At 35.1% G+C, this 27,128-nt stretch overlaps 13 protein-coding genes and 5 pseudogenes across 18 annotated transcripts, besides 5 other annotated features; 11 read left to right on the top strand and 7 right to left on the bottom strand.

Annotated features, from left to right (window-relative positions):
- Positions 1-97: 97 nt before the first annotated feature.
- Positions 98-168: a mobile genetic element.
- A 21-nt stretch (positions 169-189) lies between these two features.
- Positions 190-617: a mobile genetic element.
- A 723-nt stretch (positions 618-1,340) lies between these two features.
- Positions 1,341-23,565: a mobile genetic element.
- Positions 1,429-1,965, bottom strand: TVAGG3_0901440 (protein of unknown function, DUF4107 family; the record flags this gene model as incomplete). Its single annotated transcript, XM_001305718.1, has 1 exon — positions 1,429-1,965. The coding sequence occupies one exon, from the start codon at positions 1,963-1,965 to the stop codon at positions 1,429-1,431; it is 537 nt and encodes a 178-aa protein (XP_001305719.1).
- TVAGG3_0901430 lies at positions 2,191-3,072 on the bottom strand (annotated as a pseudogene). The gene has a single exon. A coding segment is annotated over exon 1 (882 nt).
- Positions 3,122-3,976, top strand: TVAGG3_0901420 (protein of unknown function, DUF4106 family; the record flags this gene model as incomplete). Its single annotated transcript, XM_051251335.1, has 1 exon — positions 3,122-3,976. One exon carries the CDS (start codon positions 3,122-3,124, stop codon positions 3,974-3,976), a length of 855 nt encoding a protein of 284 aa, XP_051076909.1.
- Positions 4,316-5,615: a mobile genetic element.
- TVAGG3_0901400 lies at positions 4,412-5,535 on the top strand (annotated as a pseudogene). Its single transcript has one exon. A coding segment is annotated over exon 1 (1,124 nt).
- On the top strand, positions 5,702-6,316 carry TVAGG3_0901370 (uncharacterized protein; the record flags this gene model as incomplete). Its single annotated transcript, XM_051251334.1, has 1 exon — positions 5,702-6,316. The coding sequence occupies one exon, from the start codon at positions 5,702-5,704 to the stop codon at positions 6,314-6,316; it is 615 nt and encodes a 204-aa protein (XP_051076908.1).
- Positions 6,579-6,791, bottom strand: TVAGG3_0901360 (uncharacterized protein; the record flags this gene model as incomplete). The annotated part of the gene is made up of 1 exon (XM_051251333.1): positions 6,579-6,791. The coding sequence occupies one exon, from the start codon at positions 6,789-6,791 to the stop codon at positions 6,579-6,581; it is 213 nt and encodes a 70-aa protein (XP_051076907.1).
- TVAGG3_0901350 lies at positions 10,445-11,450 on the top strand (annotated as a pseudogene). The gene has a single exon. A coding segment is annotated over exon 1 (1,006 nt).
- On the top strand, positions 11,615-12,117 carry TVAGG3_0901340 (uncharacterized protein; the record flags this gene model as incomplete). Its single annotated transcript, XM_051251332.1, has 1 exon — positions 11,615-12,117. A coding segment is annotated over one exon (503 nt), but the record flags the coding sequence as incomplete, so codon positions are not given.
- TVAGG3_0901330 (organellar and viral DNA polymerase type B) lies at positions 12,445-13,383 on the top strand (the record flags this gene model as incomplete). Its single annotated transcript, XM_051251331.1, has 1 exon — positions 12,445-13,383. One exon carries the CDS (start codon positions 12,445-12,447, stop codon positions 13,381-13,383), a length of 939 nt encoding a protein of 312 aa, XP_051076905.1.
- Positions 14,765-15,043, top strand: TVAGG3_0901320 (uncharacterized protein; the record flags this gene model as incomplete). Its single annotated transcript, XM_051251330.1, has 1 exon — positions 14,765-15,043. A coding segment is annotated over one exon (279 nt), but the record flags the coding sequence as incomplete, so codon positions are not given.
- TVAGG3_0901310 (organellar and viral DNA polymerase type B) lies at positions 17,689-18,307 on the top strand (the record flags this gene model as incomplete). Its single annotated transcript, XM_051251329.1, has 1 exon — positions 17,689-18,307. A coding segment is annotated over one exon (619 nt), but the record flags the coding sequence as incomplete, so codon positions are not given.
- TVAGG3_0901300 lies at positions 19,500-20,353 on the bottom strand (annotated as a pseudogene). Its single transcript has one exon. A coding segment is annotated over exon 1 (854 nt).
- TVAGG3_0901290 (uncharacterized protein) lies at positions 21,373-22,713 on the top strand (the record flags this gene model as incomplete). Its single annotated transcript, XM_051251328.1, has 1 exon — positions 21,373-22,713. One exon carries the CDS (start codon positions 21,373-21,375, stop codon positions 22,711-22,713), a length of 1,341 nt encoding a protein of 446 aa, XP_051076902.1.
- On the top strand, positions 22,743-23,092 carry TVAGG3_0901280 (repellent protein 1 family; the record flags this gene model as incomplete). The annotated part of the gene is made up of 1 exon (XM_001294669.2): positions 22,743-23,092. A coding segment is annotated over one exon (350 nt), but the record flags the coding sequence as incomplete, so codon positions are not given.
- On the top strand, positions 23,232-23,468 carry TVAGG3_0901270 (uncharacterized protein; the record flags this gene model as incomplete). The annotated part of the gene is made up of 1 exon (XM_001294670.1): positions 23,232-23,468. The coding sequence occupies one exon, from the start codon at positions 23,232-23,234 to the stop codon at positions 23,466-23,468; it is 237 nt and encodes a 78-aa protein (XP_001294671.1).
- Positions 23,566-24,069: 504 nt separating the features above from the next.
- TVAGG3_0901250 (uncharacterized protein) lies at positions 24,070-25,032 on the bottom strand (the record flags this gene model as incomplete). Its single annotated transcript, XM_001294671.1, has 1 exon — positions 24,070-25,032. One exon carries the CDS (start codon positions 25,030-25,032, stop codon positions 24,070-24,072), a length of 963 nt encoding a protein of 320 aa, XP_001294672.1.
- A 381-nt stretch (positions 25,033-25,413) lies between these two features.
- Positions 25,414-27,128: part of a mobile genetic element that runs on past the window's edge.
- TVAGG3_0901240 lies at positions 26,089-26,615 on the bottom strand (annotated as a pseudogene). Its single transcript has one exon. A coding segment is annotated over exon 1 (527 nt).
- Positions 26,616-26,840, bottom strand: TVAGG3_0901230 (uncharacterized protein; the record flags this gene model as incomplete). Its single annotated transcript, XM_051251327.1, has 1 exon — positions 26,616-26,840. The coding sequence occupies one exon, from the start codon at positions 26,838-26,840 to the stop codon at positions 26,616-26,618; it is 225 nt and encodes a 74-aa protein (XP_051076901.1).

Genomic DNA, 27,128 nt, shown 5'->3' with positions numbered 1-27,128 from the left:
CTATTTGACTACTTAAGGCAGAGATTATCCGAGGTCCCTCATTTGATGAGAGGCCTCGGATAATCTCTGCCTTAAAGTTGTACACTTGTAGTCCATCAGAATGTAAGTATACACGGATAGGACAGCTTTCTTCTGAAGTCTTAGATTTGATGAGAAGCCTCAGAAGAAAACTGTCCTATTTTATAATAGGAGGAGTTTCAGAAGCTCCAGAGCTCCCTTTCGTAAGGAATAGGAGCTTTGGAGCTCCTGGTTCGAAGATGTGCTTCGCATCTTTCATCAGCATAGGATATTTATCAACTGGGACTCTGTTGATGAAGACTCAGGAGCTCCAAAGCTCCCTTTCGTAAGGAATAGGAGCTTTGGAGCTCCTGGTTCGAAGATGTGCTTCGCATCTTTCATCAGCATAGGATATTTATCAACTGGGACTCTGTTGATGAAGACTCAGGAGCTCCAAAGCTCCCTTTCGTAAGGATTAGGAGCTTTGGAGCTCCTGGTTCGTAGATGGGCTTCGTATCTTTCATCAAAAGAGACCCAAATGGTAAATATCCTCTGCTGATGAGCTTCAGGAGCTCCAAGGCTCCCTCTCGTAACGATTAGGAGCTTTGTAGCTCCTGAAGGTAAGGTAGGATTGCTCTGATCTCTAATCAGTAGATGCCATGCCTCATTATGGACTCTACTGACAAGAGATCAAGAGCTCCAAGGACTCCCTTTTTAGCTAGTGGCATTCTCACCATTTAGTAGGATCGCTGATCCTATTAATGAAGTGATCACTTAATATACGTTTTGAATAAATTGAATTTTTTTACAAAATTTAGTATTTTTATAAACATCACATATATATTATAAATACGTAAATATATTCTTTAATTCAAAAAAATCAACTCGGTTTCGGGCTGGGTATCCCAGCCCCAAGTATTCAATTTTATTCAATTTTTTTAGAATTTTGGGTTGGGGTGCCCAGACCAAAACAAACTTTATATTTTGATGTGTAGATGCGTATGTGTACATCATTATTGCGTTATATATTATATTTTTAATGAAAAAAAATCTGGTTCAAAAAAAATTATCACTAATTAGTTGATAATATAAAGAAAAAATATATAAATTGTATGTTTTGAGAGTATTTATCCACATTCACTCATATGAATTTCATTAAATAGTGTCTTTTTACTCCAAAATTTATTTTGAATTATTGAAATCAAAGAAAAAAAGCTAGAAAAATTTCTCGAAATTTTTATTTTTAAAAAAATTTTGGATTTTATATTAAAAACTGACACTGGGAGGACGATAGGGCTGGGATTAGAGATACCCCGCTCACTTGGGAAAAATACGGATCTATAATCTCAATAGTTTTCGTCATTACATCCAAATAAAAATTTTCAGTAAAAATAAAACTAACGTTAAAAATTTCTCATAACATAAACGTTCTCATTGCTTTATAACTCTCTTCCTTGGTTTCTTTTTAGTTGCTTTCTTCACGTCTGTCTCCAACTTGACTGTCTTTCTTCTTCGTCCGTAATGATACCAATTACTTCCACCAGTCAATGGGTCAAATGGTCTTTCGTAAGGGTTTCCATACATTCCATAGGGACCATACGGAAGAACTGCTGGTGGAAGTTGTGGAGAAGAAACATTTTCTTTAGTTCCATCGACTCTATTTAAATGCATTGTTTCACCTTTCATCTGGTCATTAAAGTCTTTTGCGTGTTTTGCAAACTCATCGTCCTTTCCTAAAGCATTTTCTGACTCAGTCGCAACCAAATTGGATGCTTTATTTATGAGCCCTATTTTATTTAATCTTAACTTCTTTGCAACCCAGCCTCCAATCTTCCCTTTATTTGCATCTAATGTCTTCGAAACCCTTCCTCCACTCATTTTATTTACTGCGTCATAAGCTCCAAGTGCTTTTGCTCCAAATGCTAATGCTTTTGTTCCCATTGCGCCTAAAGCTGCCCAAGCTACCATTTACACCATATTAAAATCATCTCTCTTCAATATTATCTCATAAAAGTTCTCGTTACTGGAGAAAGTCAATGAAACATAAGCGTTCTCACGGGCTTCGCCCTCACCGCTTTGCGGTCTATCTAACTTCTTTCTTATATCATCTATACGCTTCAAAATGTCTGAACAATTGCTAACATCTTCTACAACAGTTATTTCATCATGAATGACCTTCAAGAACAAGCTCATTTAATATGCTATTAAAATCATCTCAATAATGAGTCCATCCTTTCCATCTTTAGGTAGCACAACATCTTTCATTGAAGAAGGTTCGACAAGTCTTATGTTAAACTTACTGACAAAGTTTGTTATACTATAATGCTTCGGCGGTGAATACATATAGTTTGAAAGACATAATATAGATTCTTCAGCAAATTCACTTATACTGGGATTTTATAACAATGTTCTCACGAGACCAAATACCACCAATTGACAATCTTGTAAGCAATCCTGCTGAACCTTCAACTGTAAACGTCGATGGTAACATTCCACGAAGGTCATCTATTGACATCTTTGAGTCACTGAATTTAAATATTTTCTTAAAGCAATCGTCATTATCTAACCATGCAATAGCTTTGAAGTTTTCATTCGAATATACATCTGCTTCATTAAATGTAAATCCTGACTTCTTTGCAGAGACGACTTTAAAATCTATTGAGTTTGTTTCAAAATTATATGCTATGGTAACTTCTGAAGGTAATGGATGTCCTTCCGCAGTCAGTTGTTCTCTCACTACCGTTTGAAGCTTTGTGTTAAAAACTTTCATGTCATCTCCTGTGTCTAGGTTCACATACACAGCAACAGGAAAACTATCTTGCTTCTTTGTTTCATCATTATACCTCAAAACATTAAAGTTCTTCAATAATATTGTTCTTCCTGCTGGAATACTTCTAACTTGTCTGATTTCAATAGCTTTCTCACCTCCTACATACTCTACCAGTGTCTTGGATATTCATAAGTATACTGACTTTCTTGAATTTTGGTAGGTTTCATCATAACGTGTTCATAGTATATCTTTATACTCTTGTCAGTTAGACTCGGTGCTATGTTCTGAATATTTCTGACTTGCATTTTTAATGGAGATAAAATGAAGCATTTAATACATGATGTAGATGAAGACATGAATGAAACTACAGACAAACTTAACTCTTCTCTTATTCTTCCTTTCAGTAAGGACTATGAGTTCTGTTCAAATGGTGTTTATTTCTATTGTGGAAAGATGGGTTCAGGTAAGACATTTAACCTCATTCGTCATATACTCATAACAGAACGTTTAGGAAACGACTCTTACTATGACCAAATCATTATATCAGCAACTTCAGACTCTATGGATTCAACAGCGAAAACATTTATGTCAAAAGTTCAAGCCTCTGTCGTTAAAGTTCCAGACAGTGAACTCATTGAATTTCTTCAACGTTACATTCGACGTAAGAGAAAATATTATGCCATCGTAGAGTTCATACAGTCAGGAATGCAAAAGACTTCAGAAGAGATGGAAAGAATTATTGACAAACACCACTTACGTCAATACTCAGGAGTTTACGATATGAAAAGACTTACAAACTACATTCTGTCAAAACTTTCAAAATACCCCTTCAAAAAATATCCATCAAACACTCTGCTCGTTTGCGACGACTTCGCCGGAAAAGGTTTAGTTTCAAAGCCTGACTCACCATTAGCTAACATCATAACTAAAGTCAGACATTACCATTTAACTGTAGCAATACTTATGCAAACATGGAGGTTTTTAGCTTTAAACATAAAACGTCTCATAACTGACTTCGTTATCTTTCAAGGTTTCTCACGCTATGATATTGAACTCATTTGGAAACAGTCAGGTATAACATTACCTTTTGAAGAAATTTGGGAAGCATATAAGTCTCTCATCTCTCCTCGTTCATACCTTGAGATTCATATCATGACTAATACCATTAAAGTCAAAAATATTCCATGGGAAAGACCAACATTGTTTTAAAGTTTAACCTTCAATTGACTGATGGTAAACAAATTCCATGCATCTCTGTCGCCATTTCTGTTAATATTTTTGCTGTCATTCATATCATCCACTTCCCCATCCGTTAGCTTTTGAGGATATGCGTTAGAATAGCTGTTCTTAAATGAAGGCTTTTCACCTTTGAGAGCATAAACTCTATAACTTTCTGCATACTTTATGTTTGAACCTCCTGAGCCATCATTGACATAAATTTTTATAGGCTTCCACCCTTTGTTCATGTTCCTGCTTCTTCCCTTAGCTCTTTTGTTCAGTAGTTCTACATCTTTATACACAGCACCTGTCTCAGTGAATTCAACAATATAGGGTGTCCAAAGGTGCGTTTAGCACAGCGCTCTATATGAGACTATTAAAGGAGATATATGCTGATTATAAATATATAATAAAAAATATGAATATATGTATATGATGAGTATGTTGTATTTTGGCGCCATGCCGGGATATAAAATGAATTTTGAGACAAGAGGCGGTTTCGCGGGAAATTTTGGCGGGATTTTTTTCATTTTTTTAATGAATCATAAAGAAAACATCCTCGCTCTTGCAAAAAAATGCAAAGACTGTAAAAAATCTACGAGACATTGGTAAAATGCTTCGGTATGGATGCTCCTAGCTATTCCACTGTAACGTATCATGTTAGGATGTATCACTTCATGAACAAAAAGGCGCCCATCATAAAAATTGACAAAAAATCGCCGGATCAAAGAAAAATCAAAGCAATTCTTCAAGTGCTAGATGAAGACCCAAGAGCATCACTCAGAAGGATAGAGGAGATGACAAAGATACCACGTACAACAGTCAGTTATTATCTGCACAATTATTTGAACTACAAACTAGCGTATACACGTTGGGTTCCGCACAACCTTAATTCAGTTCAAAAAAAATCTAGAGTCCAATCTTCGAAAGAGCTCCTCTCTATATTGGGTGCGTATCAATCCAAGAAGTTTCGCTTTTTAGTAACAGGGGACGAGTCTTGGTTTCAATATGCAACAGAAGCCAAAATCATGTGGATCCCGAAGGATGAAAATCCGCAAACATTCCCGAAGAAAAAAATTGACACACCAATGATGATGTTGTCGGTTTTTGGGGCGTGAATGGCATCATCGCAATTGATATTCTTCAAAAACCTAATACGATGAATGCTCAGTATCTAATTGACAATGTTCTTACTCAAATTATCAATTCTGATGAGTTTGAGAAATCCAAACAACAAAAACAAAAGTTTGCAATTCATTTTGATAATTCAAGAGTTCACAAAAGTCATAAGGTAATGAATTACTTGGTGGAAAACAATGTCAAAGTTGTTCCAAACCCAATTTATTCACCTGAGATTGCACCCTCTGACTTTTATTTATTCGGCACGCTAAAAAAGAGCTGAAGGACGCGAATTCGCGAGTCCAGATGATCTTGAAAATTTTGTAAGAGAGCAATTTGAGCAATTTGCTCATGATGATTTAAAGCGTGTCTTTGAAGCCTGGATCGATCGCTGCGAACGCGTGATTGAATCCAATGGTGATTATATTTAAATAAACTTTATATATATGTAACTTGTTTATTTCTATTCGCAGTATTCAGGTTTGTGCTAAACACACCTTTGGACACCCTATATTTTCATTCGTTAGCTTTACATTCAAACCCTTGTCGAGTATATTGTTCATTTCATACATATAAAAGGTTTTTATTCTATATGAAATGAGAAGCAAATCCATCTTAGCTGGTGCCGTTAATGTTCCAATTGAACCAACATCAAATGTTGACACACGAACGACAAACAATATTGTTATAAAGAACTATAGTTCAGAGTGTTTGAAAGAAAAAGAACCAGAACTTAAGTCGGTGAATTTAAACTCAGCTTCAAACGCTAACGCTACATCAGATGTTAAGTTAGAGTATCCACCACTGGACCAAATTCTTTCAAGAGAAGCCAACGACAATCCTTACACAAATGTTCAAACAAATCCTTCAGATAACGTAGACCATTACCTTCTTCAGTTATACCAAACAATTTTACTCAAAGACGATAAGAAGCTTTTGACAAATCTTATAAGCAAGAACCAAATAATTCTAACAAAGGAGGACCTTGAAAATGTTATCTCACGAATAACAGGGAAACAATGTGTCATTGACTATCTCGACCCTGAAATCGAATGCTGTGGTCAAACGCCACCATTCATGAAAATAGGTAACATCCGCATCATTGAAACACCAGGAACTACAGGAGTTGAGTTTAAGTATAAATATTCGAACGAGTATACAAAACTATCTACTGACTATAAACTTTGCTTGAAATATGTTTTAGTAAATTAAAGCAGTCAGGAGGGCTCTTTGAGCCCATCTTGGCGCTTTGCGCCGTCAGTCAAAAAATTTCAAGTTAGCAATTTGTAATATCTATCCAAAACTTCTTCAACAGTATCGAACTCATCTTCATAATGCAAACCTAATCTTATTGACTTGGTGCAGTTTTCACTAACACAATATTTTTCTGTTCTCTTGACTGACATAACTAATTCATTTGTTTCATCAAACAGCAACAACCAAAGTTCATGACCTAATACATAACATTCATACTTTATATTTTTAGCTCTGAGTTCTCTTGTAAGCTGTTGCATTTAATATTTTCTAAAAAGTCAACTTCAACAGTCATTCGCACTGGTGCCTTCAGTTCTACAGGCTCTCCTTGAAAGTCAACAAGTCTGAATTGCATGTCTTTCAAATTATGAGGACTAATGCGAACCCATTTACCTAAATGAGTTGCTATGACAGGAACGTTTGGAATGAACATTGAATTGACTGCATAACAGAAGGATTTATATTCTACTGAACCTTTACTATTAACTCCTGAAATACCTGTGACATTAGCTATTTTAGACTCAATGTATAAACAATTGCCATAACATACGTATGGAACAGATTTCATCTCAATCGTTTTGTCAACACTTTTCAAAGGAAATGTCATATGGTATGCTCCCAAAAGAAGTTGTACTCTATGACTCATTCGTGTTATCTTGAACTCTTTCTTGCTACTGAACTTCATTGTTCCCTCAGAAGAGAGTTCGACATCTATGTTGTCAATAGTTTCTTCATTTATGAGAGTATTTATGACTCCAGCAATTTTATCTATTCTATACCCAGCTCTGTTAGGAAATGTTATAACACTTCTTTTGTCATCTATTTCAATCTCTATGAATCTGTTTCATCTGTTATGACAAAAGTTGCGATAGTATTGAAGTCAACAACTCTGAAAGCAAGCGCTTCATTCTGAAGACCTAAGTTTGTTTGTAGCTTTACTGTCCCATATTCGTTTGGGTCTGTACTTTGCAAATAGAACAACATTTTATTCTCATTAAAATATGACTATTGCTGCATATGCGTATGAAACAAATGAAGCAAGAAGAGCACATGAACTAGTAAATGAAAACTCAACTTTAACCATTGAAGGCAATGATTTAGTCATTGACGATGGAAAGACTAAAAAAGTCATTGATTTCGATACTTTTAACACGTATGACCCATTCATTACAATAAGTAAAGTTCCTATCATAAATGATGGAACGGTGCAATATATAAATTCTACAGTAGATGCCTCATTAGTGAAAGTATTAAATGTTCTCATTGAATTGTTAAAGAGCTTTCGATTTGACAACAACATTAAATGCTTAAAGAATTTAGTCATGAATGAGAAACAAATTCTCGGCGTTGCTGGTAACAGTAATGATGTACACCTTATGACATTAGAATATTATAACGAACATAAAGATGAACTGAAAGGAGAGAAGGGCGACACAGGACCTCAAGGACCACAAGGAATACAAGGAATACAAGGACTACAAGGACCTCAAGGCGAGAACGGTTTGGATGGTGAAGATGGAAAGGATGGAAAAACTGCTAAATCATGGATATGGAACCTTATAAATACTGGTTTAACAGCTGCTTCATATGGAGTTCTTCAATACCAAATCGGAAAGATATAGGCAGTACTTGGTGAAGAAGTTTTAGATGACGTTAAAAATGCTTTGAACTTCATTTCAAATGGTTCGGATACTATTAAAACTTTATCTGGTTGGATGCAAGAAACAAGGAGTCAAATAGATACTGTAAGACGTATAGCAAACAATGCACGTACAGGATTGGATACTTTACGAGAAGCACAAAATACACTAAAGGAAGCAAATGATATTCTTGGCTCAGTATCAGACATGCATGAAGATTGGCTTAAAGGTATTGACAAATCTTTAAAAAATCGCAGTCAGTCTATTGCTGACTACAAGAAAAGTATAGATTTTTTACATAGTGCTATGGACGTACATGATGGAAGCATAAGGAACTTACTTAATGCTAACAATAACTTACCAGGAACTATTAAAGCATTTATAAAAAGTCCTTTGTAAAACCTGGTGCTCTAACATTTAGGTCTTTGAGAGCAAGAGCATTGAAGTCAAGAGATGCAGAAACTCCAACAGAACCTACAGAAGGAACTGAAACAACAGAAACTCCAGAAGAACCACCAAAACCAACAGGTAATGAAATATTTGTTCGAATATTTTCCAAGGTACTCTGTTCTCATTGCATACATTCAAGAAATACTTAAGAAAGCAGACTTGACTTTAGGAGATGATGAAAGTTCTGTATATCTTTCGTTCCAGTTTCAAATAGCAGAACTTTTGAGACAGATATGCTTAATGTATTGACAACATCTCTGATTTCACAAGATATGATGACGACCATGACACCGAACACGGTGAAGAAGAAGTTTTACAAACATCCATTAAGACAGGAAAGGTTTTAACTCAAAGTCTCATTATTGACCAAAAGATGCGAAGTGGACGTTCTTCAAGAGCTGAAGAAAAATACTTCTTCGGGAGGTGGTGGTAGGCATGAACTTGAAATAAATGAGATAGAAGAGAAATTAGCCGAAAAAGCAGATAAAAAACCATGTTCATTATATAAGTTTCAGATGAACAGATTATAACGGACTACCATGGATATTTAACACAGGATGAAAAAGTGAAGACGGAAGATGTTAATGAAAGAAGATATAAATACATTCGTGCTAAAGGTTATGACATAAGCTGTACTGTACAGTATGACACGTGGTAAAGCACCAGAAGCATTTGGTTATAACGATGAAATTTATGCTTCATACTTCTCTGTTAACGGTGTATTAGTTGAACCAAGATTTACTTTGAGAGTTAAGGCAAAAAACTTTTGAAAGATGCTATTAAAAGTAAAGCTGACAAAGATGAACTTGACGCAACGAACAAAGTTTTGAAATCTCATAAACACAATATCTCCGATATAAATGAACTTCAAAGCTACATTAAATAGTAAAGCTGACAAGAACCATACACATGAATCCTTCACTACTGTTAGAGCAGACGACATAATATTGAACTATGATTTGGGTTCAAGTGCACCTTTAGAGAATCCGAGTACAAGCGTAAAAGATACACTAAACAATTTAGATAACAGATGTATGAACATTGAAGGTCATGTCAGAAACTTTGAAACACATGAACTACCAGCAATGTTAGATAAGAAAGCTGACAAAGATGAACTTGACGCAACGAACAAAGTTTTGAAATCTCATAAACACAATATCTCCGATATAAATGAACTTCAAGCTACATTAAATAGTAAAGCTGACAAGAACCATACACATGAATCCTTCACTACTGTTAGAGCAGACGACATAATATTGAACTATGATTTGGGTTCAAGTGCACCTTTAGAGAATCCGAGTACAAGCGTAAAAGATACACTAAACAATTTAGATAACAGATGTATGAACATTGAAGGTCATGCCAGAAACTTTGAAGCATACGAACTACCAGCAATGTTAGATAAGAAAGCCGACAAAACAGAACTTCAAACAATGAAGACTCAGATTCTTCAAACCATATATCCTATAGGCTCTATTTATATGTCAATGAACTCAACAAATCCCGCAAGTGTTTTAGGTTTTGGTACGTGGCAGCAGATTGTAGATAAATTCTTATACTGTGCTAACTCTTCAAATCAAACAGGAGGTTCGAAGAAAATTACTGAAGCAAACCTTCCACCGCACACTCATACAGGAACTACAAACTTTTCTGGCGACCATAGCCACTCATTAAGAGACCACCCATTATACAACTCAGAGTATGAAGCTGGCAATGATGTTTTATCTCCATCTTATAACAATGCAGCAAAAAAGACTTTTCGACCAACTGAACCAGGAGGAAATCATTCACACACTTTCACAACAAATCCAACAGGCTCGGGTGCAGATTATATGCCACCATTTGTGACTGTATTTGCATGGTATAGAGTTCAATGAACGCGCTTGAGCCTAGAATAAAATCTTTAACTTTACATAAATGGGCTTGAAAGAAGTATTCGAACAACATCCATGGAGGTCATTTAAGAAGTTCAATGAAGCTGCAAAGAGTTGGGTTTACTAACAGAGCTGAAGTGAAAAGGTTCTTTGACAAAAATGTTGTACATCAAACAAAAATAAACCCTTACGACTACTTTTTACCAATTTACTCCAACGCTCCTGACGCATACCAATTTGACACTCTCATTCAAAGCAGAAAAGGAGGACATAAACCATTCCTCATCTTCATTAATGTTAACACTCGTAAAGCATATGCATATCCAATGAAAAATAAAGGAACTCGTGAAGTGTTAAGAGTTTTACAAAAGTTTGTAGCAGAACATAGCCCAAGTACTTTAACATCAGACCAAGACAGTGCATACCTCAGCAATGAAATCACAGATTTTCTCATTAAGCATAACATCACTCACTACACTACTGAAGACCATAACCATAACATACTCGGCATCATAAACCGCTTCATAAGAACGCTCAGAGATTTAAACCAAGAGCGAGACTTTACCGAAGAAACAATGAAACATTTTCTCGAAGTATATAATTCCTCAACACATTCTACAACAGGACATACACCAAATTCAATGACACAACAACAAGAAGAAAAGTATATACAAAAGAAACGAAGCCAAACACAAAATATCAGAAATTCAACACAATTTACCCTCATTCCTGGTACAAAAGTTCGTGTAGTTCTTGACGACAAACCGTTGACAAAGAAACGTTTAAGGTTAAGTAGAAACTATATATATCGTAGACTCTACGCAAGGTAATGGAAATCTTATAAAAGCTGCTGACGACTCTATTGCGTTTTACCCTCGTCACAAATTAGTTGAAAGTAGTAATGGCAAACTTGCTGAAACCATTGACGAAGCAAAGCGAGGAGTGGTTATTGAAATACTTGGCTATAACATAAACGATGACACTTATAAAGTAAGATATGAAGGAGGCGTTGAAGATGTTATACCATCTAAGAACTTGAGAGAGTCAAAGCCAACACATCTGGGACCATTAGAGCGGGAGTACTGGAAAGACAAAAATAAGCCAGAAAGAATAAGAAAATTCTTCTAAACTTTTTCATTAGATGTAAATCAGACAAAAATAATGTTTAGGGTAGATGGTTAGATCTACCCTCATTTCTACCCTCACGAATTTTCATGAATTTCCTTAAGATAGAAAAAATAACGCTAATTTTTTTCTAAGAAAATTTTTTTATCTTGTATGTAAGAACAGTAATGTCAGTCGAAGCAAAAACGTTCACGAACAAATCTAATGGCGAAACATTCACAAAAGGCACTTATAATGGTATTGAAGTCTTACGTAGAGACAAGGATGGTTACATTAATGCAACAAATATGTGTCAGCAGTTTAGGAAAGACTTTAGAAAGTTGTTGGAAAATAAGTCCTGGGAAGAGTATTATAAGGCGTTTTGTGAAGAATATAGCAACCGCCGGAATACAGACGGTTGGTTTTTATACAAAATTCATGCAGGAATTCCTGATGAAATCAAACAGGTTAGAGGAACGTATGTAGACCCAAGACTTATAAACTATATAGCAATGTGGGCTTCTCCAAAATATTGCATAGCAGTTGGAAAAATTATGGACTCCATAGACAAGAAAGTTCATGAGAAGTTAGATGAAGAAGAACTCGAAGATACAGTAGAGAATGCAAAACATTTGTTTGAAGAAGAAGTTAGGAAAATGCATGAAAAACAATTAGAACATGAACGTGAGATGTGTTATGGTTATAGAGATTCTCCATACGAACTAAACCAATGGGAACAAGAAGATTTAAAGAGAGAATTTAGAGAATATGAACTCGCTAAGATAGCAATAGAAGCTGCAGAAAAGAAGTTAAAAGTTTGGGGTCGTTTTGTACAAAAATATTGTGAGTAAATGAACCATTTATTTTGTCATAAACGACCAAAAATAATGTTTAGGGTAGATGGTTAGATCTACCCTCATTTCTACCCTCACGAATTTTCATGAATTTCCTTAAGATAGAAAAAATAACGCTAATTTTTTTCTAAGAAAATTTTTTTATCTTGTATGTAAGAACAGTAATGTCAACAATCGGCACAACAACAATTCAAACAACTACAGCACCAAACTCGTTAGTCATGAATCCAACATCTATGTTAGTAGAGATGAAAAGCTTTATTCCTTCTTCATATACTTTTGAAACAGAAATCCAGAAGATAAAGCAAGAACTTTTAACAAGTAATTTAGACTGTACCGCACAGGATGAAGAAAATGAACAGTATCTTTATGAAATGCAGGACATTATTGACCATTTACCCAAATTGCCTGAAATTCAGCAGCAAAAACTAACTATTCCTGAATTCGACGAAATTGAAGTGAAACCAACTGACTCAGTAGAAATAAAGAAGTTCATACGTAAAGTAAACTATGAGTTTCTAGGATATCATTGCAACCATAAAGTTATGGACAAAGATTGCGACATGGTATATAAGAACATCTCTGACATATATAAATCTGGGGAGTTTAAGACATACGACAACTTTGTTTCATTAGTTGCAGAATGTGTATGGCAGATAAGAGATAAAGATAGAAGAGGTAAGGTATGGAATGAACAGATAAAACCAACTGCTTCAGATTTAAAGAAAACCATTGACGCCTTAGTTGTTCTAGCTGGTTTTATTTCAATGTATAACGCAAAAACGATGCCGCAATGTTCAAAATGTAAGGCAGCAATGAGGAAATATAACTACTCCGTCAAAGAGATAGAACGTATGAGAAACGACTATGCAGATTTAAAGAGGGAGGCAGAGAAACCAGCAGAAGATAAAATGGACATGTTAGAATTTCTGAACAAAAACTATCCAACTGCTGACGATTTCCTTCTATCTGATGTCAAGAAGAAGTATAAAGAAACCTTCGGCATTGTTAAAACATTCGATATCCTCAGCGAAGAAATAGAAGCTACAAAACTGTTTAGAATCTCACGAATTCATAACGTTTACCATGTAAAACGGTTATAAATAATGAGGGTAGAAATGAGGGTAGAAATGAGGTTAGATCTAACCTTCTACCCTAAACATTATTTTTGCTGAAAAATGACCAAATTTCATGAATTTCATTAGTTAGAAAAATAACGCTAATTTTTTCTAAGAAAATTTTTATTCTTGTATGTAAAGACAGTAATGTCAAACATTGAGTTTGAAACAGTTAGAAAGATAGACAATGACACCAAAGTGGTTAGAATAGGTGATTTAAACGTAAGATACTCAAAGAAATACAACAAATATTCTTTGTCAGACATTATAACACCATCTGAAAAGAAAACAAACCACTGGGTTAGAAATGCTTCAACTCAGAAAATTTTGACAAGAAATCCTGAGCTTATGATATCGGTAAGATTCTACGGAACTACAGCATATCTCATTGACAAAAGTCTTATACCAATAGTTTTGTTATGGTTAGACCCAGTTGTTGGATATAACTTCATAACTTATGGTTCATTCGATACGGAACGTTGGAGTGAAGGCTTACTTTACATCGTTCAGAAACCGAAGGACTTCAATACAAAGAGATATAAGATAGGAAGAACATATAATATAACTCAAAGATATGACTCTACAGTCAATAGAGTCAAGGTTGTGTTCGTTAATGATATGAGAGCTGCAGAAACAGAACTGCTTGAAGTTTTTGAGAAAATGTATGGTGCTCCCATGAAAGGTAAAGAAACGTTTGAAGTAGATGAGATAGATAAAGCTATAAAATTATTTGACGAAGTTGCTGAAAAATACATGTAAAGCGTTTATTTTTGGTCTTTTGTGAAAGTCAGAAAATAACGCTAATTTTTTTCTAACAAAAATTTTTATCTTGTATGTAAGAACAGCAATGACAACATTAGAGAACACAACAACTGCTATCGTTCATGAAGCCATAAATGAAGAATACGAGTACATACAGTATAACAAACAGTTACGTCTCATTCGTTCGGTCAAAGATGACATGTACCAAATGCAGAGTATAATGAATGCTCTTTGTTCTACAAAGCAAGCATATCATTGGTTTGAAAACCAACAGACAAAAGAACTTTTAGAAGAATTTCCTCATATGATTGCTTCCCTCGGAAAACCGAGGGAAGAGATTCCGTATGAAAATCGCAAGAATTTGGCTCCTGGTTTGAAAGGTTATTATGTTCATAGACTTTTAGTAAACGCTGTAGCAATGTGGACTTCAACTCGTTATGCTTGTTATATTTTCATGATGTTAGATGAACTATATAAAGCAGAACGTGGAGAGATGGAAAAGAAACTTCATGCAAAAGATGAAGTCATTGAATCCAAAGACAAAAGCATACATAAAAGAATACCGCGTTCAGTACCAAAAGGAAAGGAAAAGAGTTATAAGTATATGATATATACTGAAGAGTTGGAGAAAGAAGAAGATAAAGATATGGTTATGTTACATTTAGTGAGAAGAAACAACAAGAGCTTTTATGACTTAGCTAAGATATATAAATCTGACAGAAACTGGTTCTATCGTGAAAACTTACCGATTTCAATGACACCGAATGAGCAAATAAAGGAAATTGTCAAAAATACTCTTCCTCAAACACACTATGACATCAAAGGTTGCACAATACTTACATTCAAAGAAGACTTAACATTACTGAAGGAAAAAATAACAGAATATTTCGATATCTTCAAAGAGGAAGAATGAACAAAAATATATTTTTGCTTAAATAGCTTCAGGGTCTATTTCTTCAACTATTTCACTTCCTTCGTCAATGTCAATAGAAGCTTCTTCAACCTTTGGTAAGAATTTCTGTATGACATCTTTGTTCGTTATTGTCTTCAGAGATGAAGGATAATATTTCACAGATGTTTCACCCTTCTTATATTCTTTCTGTTCGGAAAGATTCATAGCAATACTGAAGAAGTCAACGTTAGAGTTCTTTATAACAGTATAATGAGTATCTTTGACATTCACGAAGAAACTCTTTTGTTTCAAACTACTGCTAACTCTTGTGAAGTATAACGTTTGCGGTCAATGACGATAGCTAATGGTCTGACATACTGACCGAACTTAGATCTCTTCACAAACTTCTTGTTAAAGATAACATTAACGTTTGCAGCATTATTGAACTCATTCTTGATGGCAGTAGCGAGAGCATTGTATGAAAAGAACTTGCAATCTTGCATGTGTTTCATTATAATAAAAAGTTCGAAATATTTTAAAACTAGCCTTAAAAAATCTAAGCTAATTTTTTTCTAAGAAATTTTTTTATTTCCTACTAAAGATGTATCGGAAGTTGTCTAAGTTAGAACACTCGGAAATAAAACAACTTCTTACAGAAGCTAACATAGATGTTGCAAAGCATTACGCAACAAACAAAAAAGCACTCGCTGACTTCATTAAAGACTATAATGGTGCAATAAGTTATGATAGAATTCATGAGTTCATAAAGCCGCAAGCGGCGAGGACGAAGTCCATGCAAGAGCATTTCCTTTAAATGACGTTGCTATTGACTTATATCATAGACGTTCAGTACCTCATGAAGTAAGAAGAGAAATGTTGACATAACAAATGCAAACGTTGGTGAAACAAGAAGAAAGAGACGACACACTGAAACAACAGAGAAGAGAGATGTTTAAGAGCGCTATAGAACAAGTTCGCAAGCTAACGATGTCCTTCGTTCCATTGACGACAAACCAAAAGAAGGTGAGAGATGGTTAAAGAAAGATGAAGAGAATAGAGAAGAGGAATGTTAAGACAGGCAATAGACTCATTGACTTTAACATCGAAGCTTTAGATGAACCAAACAGAGACTACTTACACAAACATTCGGTAAGGTTTTCATGAGACTCTTAGAGAAGATTAAAATAAACTCACAACAGAGATGGATGGTATGTTATAAACTTGGTGGAAAGTATGAATGTTCTACGTTAAACCTCAATAATATTGGAACATTACTACATCAGCTCTTGAAGGAGAACTTTATATCAGAGATAGAAGCAAATGCTGCAGGTATTGTTGAAATGCACTATGACTTCTTCTTGACAAACATAAAGAATCTTACCGAAATAAAGATGTAATTTAACAGAATATGAAGGCTTAACGATGTCAGATGTAAAGAAGGCAAACCAAAAAAGAGACCATAAGAGATGAAAGCACACTGACAAATGACCAGAAAGCTATTTTGGAAGCTCTTAAGCAAACAGGAAACCCAGCACTTATAGAAAGCTTTTGGAAAGATAATGGTGAAAAGAAGTTTTATAAGAAGAGAAGCGGTCAGTTCTGGAAGTATCTTTGCACATTACCTATAAATCTTGAGCGCTACCAAATCTTCAATGAACTGAACAAAAGAACTGCAGCACTTATGACAGAAGATAACTGCTTCGTTTATGCTTGCATTCAGGCTGGAGTAAATGAAGAAACTATTGACCACATGAGAGAAGTCATTCGTGTTAGAGACTTTCCTCAAAGTAAAGTACAAGAAATTCTGACGCAACAGGTATAGCATTTAATGTTACCATTGGTTATTTTCGACAACTCCAAAGATAACAGAATAATTCACTACATACCAAAAGAATGTGAAACTGCTCGAACTATTGACTTACTTCTTGTTGAAGACCACTACATGCTAAATGAAAGATTACCAATGACAACATACTTCATCAGAAATTACAGAGAAATCTTGAAGGAGTGTGGTGGAATGAACATTGAGAAACAGATGAAGATTTATACAAAGAGAGAGAACAAATATGTAGTTCGTTATGATAGAACAACACCGTTATGGGATGTTATGAAAACATTGTGGGAGTGCAAATATTTCGAACCTATTTCTTATGGAGAACTTTTCACATATACGACTGACTTATATAAACAGAACCTTGCACCATTTAAAGATTTGACATATGCTCCAAAGTATTGTGTACAACTGAAGAAGAAAGCAGAGTCAAAAGAAGTAAATAAAGCTAAGTAAGTTCATTCCTGAGCACGTTTTCTTTGCTGACTTTGAGTGTAGCACAGACGGCTTTCATAAAGCTTTTAACATCTGTTATGACAGTGAAGATGGTTCAGTGAGTGAAAGCATTTGGGGTCAGAACTGTGCAACAGAATTTTTGGAACGACTTCCTGACAAGAGTTTAATATATTTCCATAACCTCAGTTATGATATAAACTTCATCTTAAGACACATGACAGAAGTGAAAGGAACTCCCATCATTAAAGGTTCACGAACAATGCAAATAACTGGCTTATATAAAGGAAGGGCAATTATTATAAAAGACTCTTACAGTGTTATAAATAAGAAGCTTAAACTATTTCCTGCTATGTTTAACTTACAAACAGGACCGAAAGAAGTATTTCCATACAACTACTACAGCAGTGTTTTGTTAGCAAATGACAACAGAACTGGTGTCATTTCTGAAGCATGTAAGTTTATCCGGGATGCAGATACATTCATGAAAAACATAGATTCCATCAAAGGTTGCAGAATAGATGAGAACCACTTCGACTTAGAAAAATATAGCACATTTTATTGCAAACAAGATGTAAGAATTTTAAGAGAAGGTTTTGTTAAGTTCCGCAATGACATATTGAAAGAATTTGATTTAAACGTTTATGACTACGTTAGTATTTGTTCAATTGCTAACAAATTATTTGAGAACAGAGTGTACTTCCCGAATGGAAATTTATATGACCTCTCAAATAAACCAAGAGAATTTATTTCACGCTGTATTCAAGGTGGAAGATGTATGCTGTCAGATAACATGAAACAAAAGAGCGAAAAGAAACTCATTGCTGACTTCGACGCTGTTTCATTATATCCATCAGCTATAGCAAGACTTTATACTTTAGAAGGTATTCCAAAGGTTATGAAGAAAGAAATGTTAAGCACAGAGTATCTCATGAGACATTTATTCGATGACGACCAAAAGGAACCCATTGGTGAAAAGTTTATGTCTGGCTTCTTTGTTCTCATTAAGATAACAGAGATTGGAATACATAGACACTTTCCTTTAATAGTTTGTGACCCTGAACTAAATCCAGAACTTAACGTTCCCAGAAGTTCAAACACTTGCTGTTTAATGTATGTTGACCATATAACATTACAAGACCTCATAAAATATCAAGGTGTCAAATGTGAAGTGTTGCAAGGATACTATTACGATGGAAACAGAGATATTAGAATAAGAGATGAAGTAAAGAAGTTGTTTGAGTTAAGGTTAAAGTATAAGAAAGAAGGAAATCCTTTGCAAGAAAATATAAAGCTCATTCTGAACAGTATTTATGGCAAAACTATTCTATCTCCTATTGAGTCAAAAATAACCATAGTAAATGACAAAGATGCTATAAGATATGCCATCAGAAACTACAACCATATAGTGAAGTTCGAAGGTTTGGATGGTTCAGATAAAACTATTTTCAAGCTAACGAAAAGCATTTGCAGACACTTTAACTTCTGTCCACTTGGTGTTAACATTCTGTCTATGTCGAAGAGAATAATGTGTGAAGTATTCTGTACTGCTGAAGATATGGGACTTCAAATATTTTACCAGGACTGTGATAGCATGCATATTTTCAATGAAGACATACCAAAGCTTGCAGCAGAGTTTAAGAAGAGATACGGTCGCGAACTTATAGGAAAAACCTTGGTCAATTTCATTCTGACTTCGCAGAAATAACACCTGGAAAACAAAGTTTAGCATACAAGTCAATATTTTGTGGAAAGAAGACCTACATAGACTTACTCACTAACGATTTAAATGAAGTTGCATTTCATGCACGTTGTAAAGGTGTAAACAAGACGTCTTGCTTTAACAGCAAATGAAATGTTTCCTGAAGCTATACAATGCTATTACAATGAAGATAAGAACATTCACATACCTGTTGGAACATATGACAAAGACTCTGAGTTCAGTTTAATGAAACTTTACAAAGCACTTTATGACGGTCAAGAGATTGCATTCGACTTATGTAAGTCATGTCAACCTTGCTTTGCTGAAAAGTTTAACTTCTCAATAACGACTAAAACTTTATTCGTAAGAAGAAGTTCTGAGGTCATTTATTTTTGTCAGCAATGAGGTCATTCGTGATAAAAATAAGCCGCTAGCGGCAAGGGCGAAGCCCATGAGGTCATTTACAATACTGCGATGGTAGAGTTTAAGAGTTGTGCTTCAATGTAGAGACAGTCCTTATGGTCTGGAGGTAAGAACACTGGGCAGTTATGGTCATGAGTGGAGAACATGTCTATCCAAAACTCACGATTGAAGCCAGTTAATTTATAGTATTTAGGGTTAGGAAGTGGTGAAGTTCTTGTATGACCAATGAACTCATTTTCAACTCCTTACTTATTTGAATATAAATAGCTTGCTTTCTATCCCAAATGCCAGGTGTTACAATCTTTGAAAATTCATTTTTCCTCGGAAGCATTGCATCATAATTGAAAACATTCTTGAAATCATCACTTGGTTCAGAGATTTGAAATCTTATACGTAATGGATTTTCTTTCTCTTTAGCGACTTCATTGAATGGTGAGAATACAACAAACTGACAGTCATGTGTTCCATCTTCATTTTCATTAAATTCATAATGAAAGTCTATAAGTTGTGGCTGACTACCTTCTTCTTTCAGTTGTGCAAGAAACTCACGTAAAGGCTGTAAAGTTTGTACTTCAATGTTAAACTTTTTCTCGAACATCTCATTAAATGAAATCATACATTGTTGCAATGTTGTATCGTCTTTAAAGTATTTGTATATGTGAATGTTTTGGGCGCTTAAAGACTGTTCGTCATTTTCTATCTCGACTTGAAGTATAAAGTCAACCTTTCTGAAAGCACGTGTTATATACATAGATGTTATGCCAATGTACTTCTCTTCATTTATGTTCACAATCCAGTCTGTTGGAAACTTAAACGTTACTCTGTTCCCCTTTATTTTGACGTCAGGGTTTTCACTACTGAACGCAACAGATAAAGGTATTTGTCTATACATTTAATTCGGATAAAAATAAACCATTTACTCTTTCTTTGCTTCAGCTTCTTTAGCTTTTGCTTCAGCTTCTTCTCTAGCTTTCTTCGCCAGCAGTGGGTTCTTTTGTCTTCCAGCAGCTAATGCAGCAAGTTGTTTTTCACTAAGTTTTCTCTTTGGTCTCTCTGGCTTTTGTTCTTGTTTTTGTTCCTTCAGTTCGGATAAAATTTGCTCACGAATTTCTTTCTTCAATGCTTCAACATCTATGACCCCTTGGGTCTTGTCCGTAGGGCTTGTCTGAGTCATTTGACTGCAGATAAAAAACAAAATTAAAACTTTAACCGATGTAAAATGAGCTTGTCAAAATCAGAGCGAGAGTCTATTATATTAAATGACGCAAGAGGAATACAACATCCTTTCTATTACGTAAGTCAGAGTAAAGATGGTAAAATATACGTAAGAAAAAGAAAGGTTCCATTAGCGAATGCAGAAAGCGACAACATTAAGGTGCATGGCAAGGGTGAAGTCCACGAAGCCCATATAAAACCTTCTGTTCAAACTGAGCCACAAAGAACAGAAGAAAAGAAGCCAGATGTACTTTCAATAACGAACCAAGAGCTTATTGCAAAGTTCGTGAATTTCATTGAAAAACAAACCGAGTCAAAGAATCCTGACCCGCCAGTGAAAGAAGTTGAGACAAAAGAGAATGTACAGTTCATTGAAAATGTCAAGAAACAACTTCCACCACGAATGCCAAGAAGAAGAGTGAGAATAATGAAGTAAATAGATATTTTTATCTGAAGTAAATACATGCAGAACGAACAGTAAACGAATTTACTCCAGCAGAGCATATTCATCAGATTCGCTCATATTTCGATATCATAGACAATGCAGTTCAAATTGGTGACACTAATAGAAAATATTCTGACGCAAAGATTCCATCACAACCTGGAACTGCTAAAGATAACACATGGGTAACATTCAATCTCTCACCTCCTGGTGAAAATATGTTGGACCTTTACAATACATTCATTACGTATAAAATGGAAGGTCAATTTATTGTAGATAAAGAAATTGGTTCAGGTTCCAATAAAACAAACCCACCAGGATTTTGGATTGGTTTCGATGACGCTTTCTATGCAGTTGCTGGATATCAAATCCTTGCAAATGGTCGTATCGTATATTCTCAAGACAACGCAAGAGAAGAAGCATATATAACTTCAAACTCACAAACTACCGAACAAATAAAGAAAGTAGATGTTTTCTCAAAGACTCGACATGAAGATGTATGGAGTCATTCGGGAACATGCAGAACAGGACAAATTGTTAGTGGTCCAATTACAGCAGGAAAATCATTTGATTTTAAGCTTCGTTTAAGAATTCCTGTTAGAAGATTCCTTCCATTAGAAGCTATTCGATTTATTCCAGCTTTTGCAGGAAACATTCAGCTTAAAGTAAAGTTCAGTAGCGACGCCTTACAATGCACATCTATATCTGTAAATGATATCATTGCTTTCAATCCAACTCTTAAAGTTGCATTTGCTTCAGATTCAAATCCACCGACAAATAAATTTGTTCCATGGAATGAACCATTCACTATGATAACGAAGGCAGTAGAAGCTAGTGGAACAGTTACTATTACAACTGTAACCCAGCAACTATTTCGAACAAAGATGGATTTTAATGAATGTTTCATTCATCCAAAGTCATTCTCTTTAGACCCTAACATTTATACAGAACTTGTAGAACATTATACAAACGAGGCTTTATGTTTTCCTGTTAAAGTTATGGATTGGATTCCTATGGACGGTTCATTCTCAAAGAATACAGATAGTTCAAGTGCAACATTTACAGCAGCTTATACGCCTATTAATGTTAAAAGTATTTGGGCACTATTTAGAAAGAAAGACAACTATTATGTTAATTTTGAGAACCCTAAGTTTAAATATCTTCAGCTTTCCATGGGAGCTTATGGAAATATGCCTGCAGAACCTGAAAAATCATATGGACCTGTATTTTATGAAATGGTTGCGAACGCTTGCAATACAAACAATGATATGATAGGATTTAATGAAGATGTTATGAGGTCATTGGTGGATGATGGTAGTGTGGAACATAAATGGGATAGCTATGACAACACACATTTCTTATGTGGTTTTCCAACAGAAGTGGACTTTTGCTTCCAGCAAGGTCAAACATCTACTGCTCCAATAACATACAAATTGTCTGTTAAAGGACCTATTGAACTAGCAACTGAAAACGTACCAAAGCCACTTATTGGATTTATGAGGGATTGTTGCTTTGCCATTCAGGTGCGTGCTAATGGCATCCCCATAATAAGATTAGATGACTATAACTTAGCTACGGACGACAGTGAGGAATAAAGGATGAACATTTATTTTAAAGCTTATAAATGAGTTCTTCATCAAGCTCTCGTGAACCTTCACCATCTATGAAACAAACTTTACCAAACGATTATGGAGCACCTATTGAATATTTCTTACGAGCTGCACAATGGCAAAGAGCAGTCTCACCAAGGTTAGGTGTTCCACCAGCTCCTGTCAAAAATAGCATTTGGTCAAGTCCTTATATAAGATATGGTCTCCCACTAGGTTTGCTAGCTACAGCAGGAGCAGTTATGATGTTGAAAAGAAATAAAGCAAATGTTGTAAATAATACTGAAGTAGCTGAAGTTAAACAAACTCCAACACCTTCACAAGCAAAACCTTCAATGACTCCTGAACCTATGGAAGTACAAACTCCTGTTCAAAAGTCAACTCCTAAACCGACTCCAACATTTAAACCAGAACCTACTCCTCAAATAAATCGTAAAACTCCTGCGTTTCCTTACTGAAAAAATAACGTTATTTTTATTTTATTTGAACATTTTATTTAGAGTAAAATGACGACTAAAGTCACTGAAGCAATGAAACAAAAGTTTTTGGTAGAATACATTAAATCAGGAACTATTCCAGAAGGTTTTTACATTCATACTATGAAGGATGGTAGAGTTCAGTTTAGAAAGATAAAGCAACCATTAGATAGAGAAGGTATATTAAGGAAGATTAAACTTCATGAGGACAACATTGCTAAACTTAAGAAGAAGTTAGAAGAGTTGGAGAAAGGAAGAGAGTTATAAAGCAATGAGAACGTTTATGTTATGAGAAATTTTTAACGTTAGTTTTATTTTTACTGAAAATTTTTATTTTGGATGCAATGACGAAAACTATGGAGATAACAAACTACAACGGTCATGAGTTCAAGAACTTGTTCTTCGTTCCGCGTGAGAATACATTCTATCAGATACGAGGGAGAAAGGGTAAAGTTAGTTTAAGCATTTATGATAAAGAGCATTATGGAAGATATATACAAGCAGTAGATACAAACGGTAAGCGTGTTTCATTAGCTTTGTCAAAACTTACTAACATTAATTATGACAGCGACTTTGGCCTATATGAAGAAGAAAGTGAGTCAGAAGATTATGAGCTGTTATGTGAAGCACAGCAATGGGAGGAGTTGCAATACTTTTGTAAGTGAGAACGTTAGTGAGAACGTTAGTGAGAACGTTTATTTTTTCATGCACGTGCATTGTGTCGCGGGGAGTTGCCATGGGCAATGACCTGCGCACAATATATAACGTACAGAGAGGTGAGATGAGGTGGTTTATGTGATAAATACTTTACGTGGCAGAAATAGTTTAAGGTTATTAGAAATATTGCATATGCGATGTAAAATATACGTTAGTGGTTTTGTAAAGTGTCAGATTGACATATAATGGGTAAGATGGCGCGCAGTGCCACCATACTGAAGATATGTATACTAACTATATGTGTTGACATTAAAATTTTTGAGTGAAATTGATTAATTTCATTCACCCAACTAAGCAATACATCAACGCTGGAATTACTATTATATCTAAATCCACATTTGGATAACAAGGCATATGCATATTCTTTGCACATTTCATATTGACGTGAATCTTGACGCATTGTGTAAATGTCTTCAAATGGAATACCAGCTTGATAGTCACGTGAATGGGTTTTCCAGTCAATATCGTAGTTTTTATGAATTTTGAGTGTTAAATTACATTCTGCAATAGATGTTTCGGTTGTTGACAAATCATACTTAAAATGAGCCATGACGCGAAGTAAACCATTCAAATGTTCTTCCGTCATGGTTGTCAAATGAGAAAAATTGAAAAATGTTGAAATAATACTGAAAAAATATTGGAAACAAATGATTGTTGTTGTAAGATGCTTTACAACTTCCCAAGTTCCCATATAATAGACCGGATAAATGTTTCCGTCTATTTTGACAACACCAAGATTTGTCTTAATGTGACGGTCTCTCATTTGAATGCAATGATGTCCCAAGAGCAGATATGCAAACCACATCATTTGACATCTTGTGTCAGCATTAAATGCCTCATTTCGTATGCTTTCATACCAGAATGCAAGTGGAGCTATGAATAATGCTTCATTATAATAGTTTTTTTCTAGAAGCGCCTTTACAGCTCTAATTGAAAATATTGTGATCGGATATTTATCTTTTATCCTTCCCAGAGGTGAAGTATCATTAAGAGCATCACCTAATTCGATTGCATCTCTGATCTTGTTAACATCAACAATTGTATTCAGATCAGATGGATGAACTAAAAGCTTAAGTGTTGCATCGAGTAATCTGGTACGTTCAAGTTTTGACATATGTATGAGATCATTAATCCATACAACTTGATCTCCTTTCTTTAAGATAGCAGTAGCTCTTTTAAATATTTCTTCGGGATCATTACCTTGCAAAATTTCATTAATAAATTCATCTTGATGCTTATCATATCCGGGATCTCCATCAGTAATGATGACTCTAACTCTTAAGTGCTTTCGTATTTCTTCGATTGCTGCATCAATTTCATGGATAATTCCACTTGCAAACCCATTGGCATGTTCTATAACATGCAATATAACATTTGGCGCATCAAAATTTAGGGGCATACCAAGAAATATGAATAAGTATTTGATTTCTTCTCCATTTTCATCAACAGGACCTTTTTGGTCTTTAGAGGACCAGGTAGAGAGTGCAACTGCATCAGTTAGTATACATATCATGGGTACGGAGGCACTGCGCGCCTCCTTACCCATTATATGTGAATTTGACACTTTACAAAACCGCTAACGTATATTTTACAACACAAACACAACACTAACTTAACCTTAAATATTTACAAAGCCGCCAACCACTTCACTTCACTAACATTTTCGCTAATGACTTCACTAATGAAAAAATAAACGTTCTCACTAACGTTCCCACTAATGTTCTCATTTACAAAAGTATTGCAGCGCTTCCCATTGCTGTGCTTCACACAATAGTTCATATTCTTCAGTATCGCTGCTGTCACTCCAATCGTCAGAGTCAAAGTCACTGTCAAAATAAATGTTAGTAAGTTTTGACAAAGCTAATGAAACACGCTTACCGTTTGTATCTATTGCTTTTATATATCTCCCATTATGTTTGTTGTCATAAACGCTCAAACTAACTTTACCCTTTCTCCCTCGTATCTGATAGAATGTATTTTCACGAGGAATGAAGAACAAATTCTTGAACTCATGACCGTTGTAGTTTGTTATCTCAATAGTTTTCGTCATTTATATAAAAATTAATGATATCACCACCCTCACACGTATGAAAACATAGCACAAAAATAAATTTAGGTGAAGTGGTGAGATCTAACCTCTTTTTTCACCTCTTTTTTCACCCTGTTGAATTCATTGCTTTATAACTCTCTTCCTTGGTTTCTTTTTAGTTGCTTTCTTCACGTCTGTCTCCAGCTTGACTGTCTTTCTTCTTCGGCCGTAATGATACCAGTTACTTCCACCAGTCAATGGGTCAAATGGTCTTTCGTAAGGGTTTCCATACATTCCATAAGGTCCGTATGGATAAACCGCTGGTGGAGAAGAAACATTTTCTTTAGTTCCATCGACTCTATTTAAATGCATTGTTTCACCTTTCATCTGGTCATTAAAGTCTTTTGCGTGTTTTGCAAACTCATCGTCCTTTCCTAAAGCATTTTCTGACTCAGTCGCAACCAAATTGGATGCTTTATTTATGAGCCCTATTTTATTTAATCTTAACTTCTTTGCAACCCAGCCTCCAATCTTTCCTTTATTTGCATCTAATGTCTTCGAAACCTTTCCTCCACTCATTTTATTTACTGCGTCATAAGCTCCAAGTGCTTTTGCTCCAAATGCTAATGCTTTTGTTCCCATTGCGCCTAAAGCTGCCAAGCTACCATTTACACCATATTAAAATCATCTCTCTTCAATATTATCTCATAAAAGTTCTCGTTACTGGAGAAAGTCAATGAAACATAAGCGTTCTCACGGGCTTCGCCCTCACCGCTTTGCGGTCTATCTAACTTCTTTCTTATATCATCTATACGCTTCAAAATGTCTGAACAATTGCTAACATCTTCTACAACAGTTATTTCATCATGAATGACCTTCAAGAACAAGCTCATTTAATATGCTATTAAAATCATCTCAATAATGAGTCCATCCTTTCCATCTTTAGGTAGCACAACATCTTTCATTGAAGAAGGTTCGACAAGTCTTATGTTAAACTTACTGACAAAGTTTGTTATACTATAATGCTTCGGCGGTGAATACATATAGTTTGAAAGACATAATATAGATTCTTCAGCAAATTCACTTATACTGGATTTTATAACAATGTTCTCACGAGACCAAATACCACCAATTGACAATCTTGTAAGCAATCCTGCTGAACCTTCAACTGTAAACGTCGA

The sequence above is a fragment of the Trichomonas vaginalis genome, chromosome I (assembly GCF_026262505.1).
Source record: "Trichomonas vaginalis G3 chromosome I, whole genome shotgun sequence".
Lineage (NCBI taxonomy): Eukaryota > Parabasalia > Trichomonadida > Trichomonadidae > Trichomonas > Trichomonas vaginalis.
The sequence above is the reverse complement of the archived record's forward strand: the minus strand, read 5'-3'. Positions and strand labels throughout refer to the sequence as shown.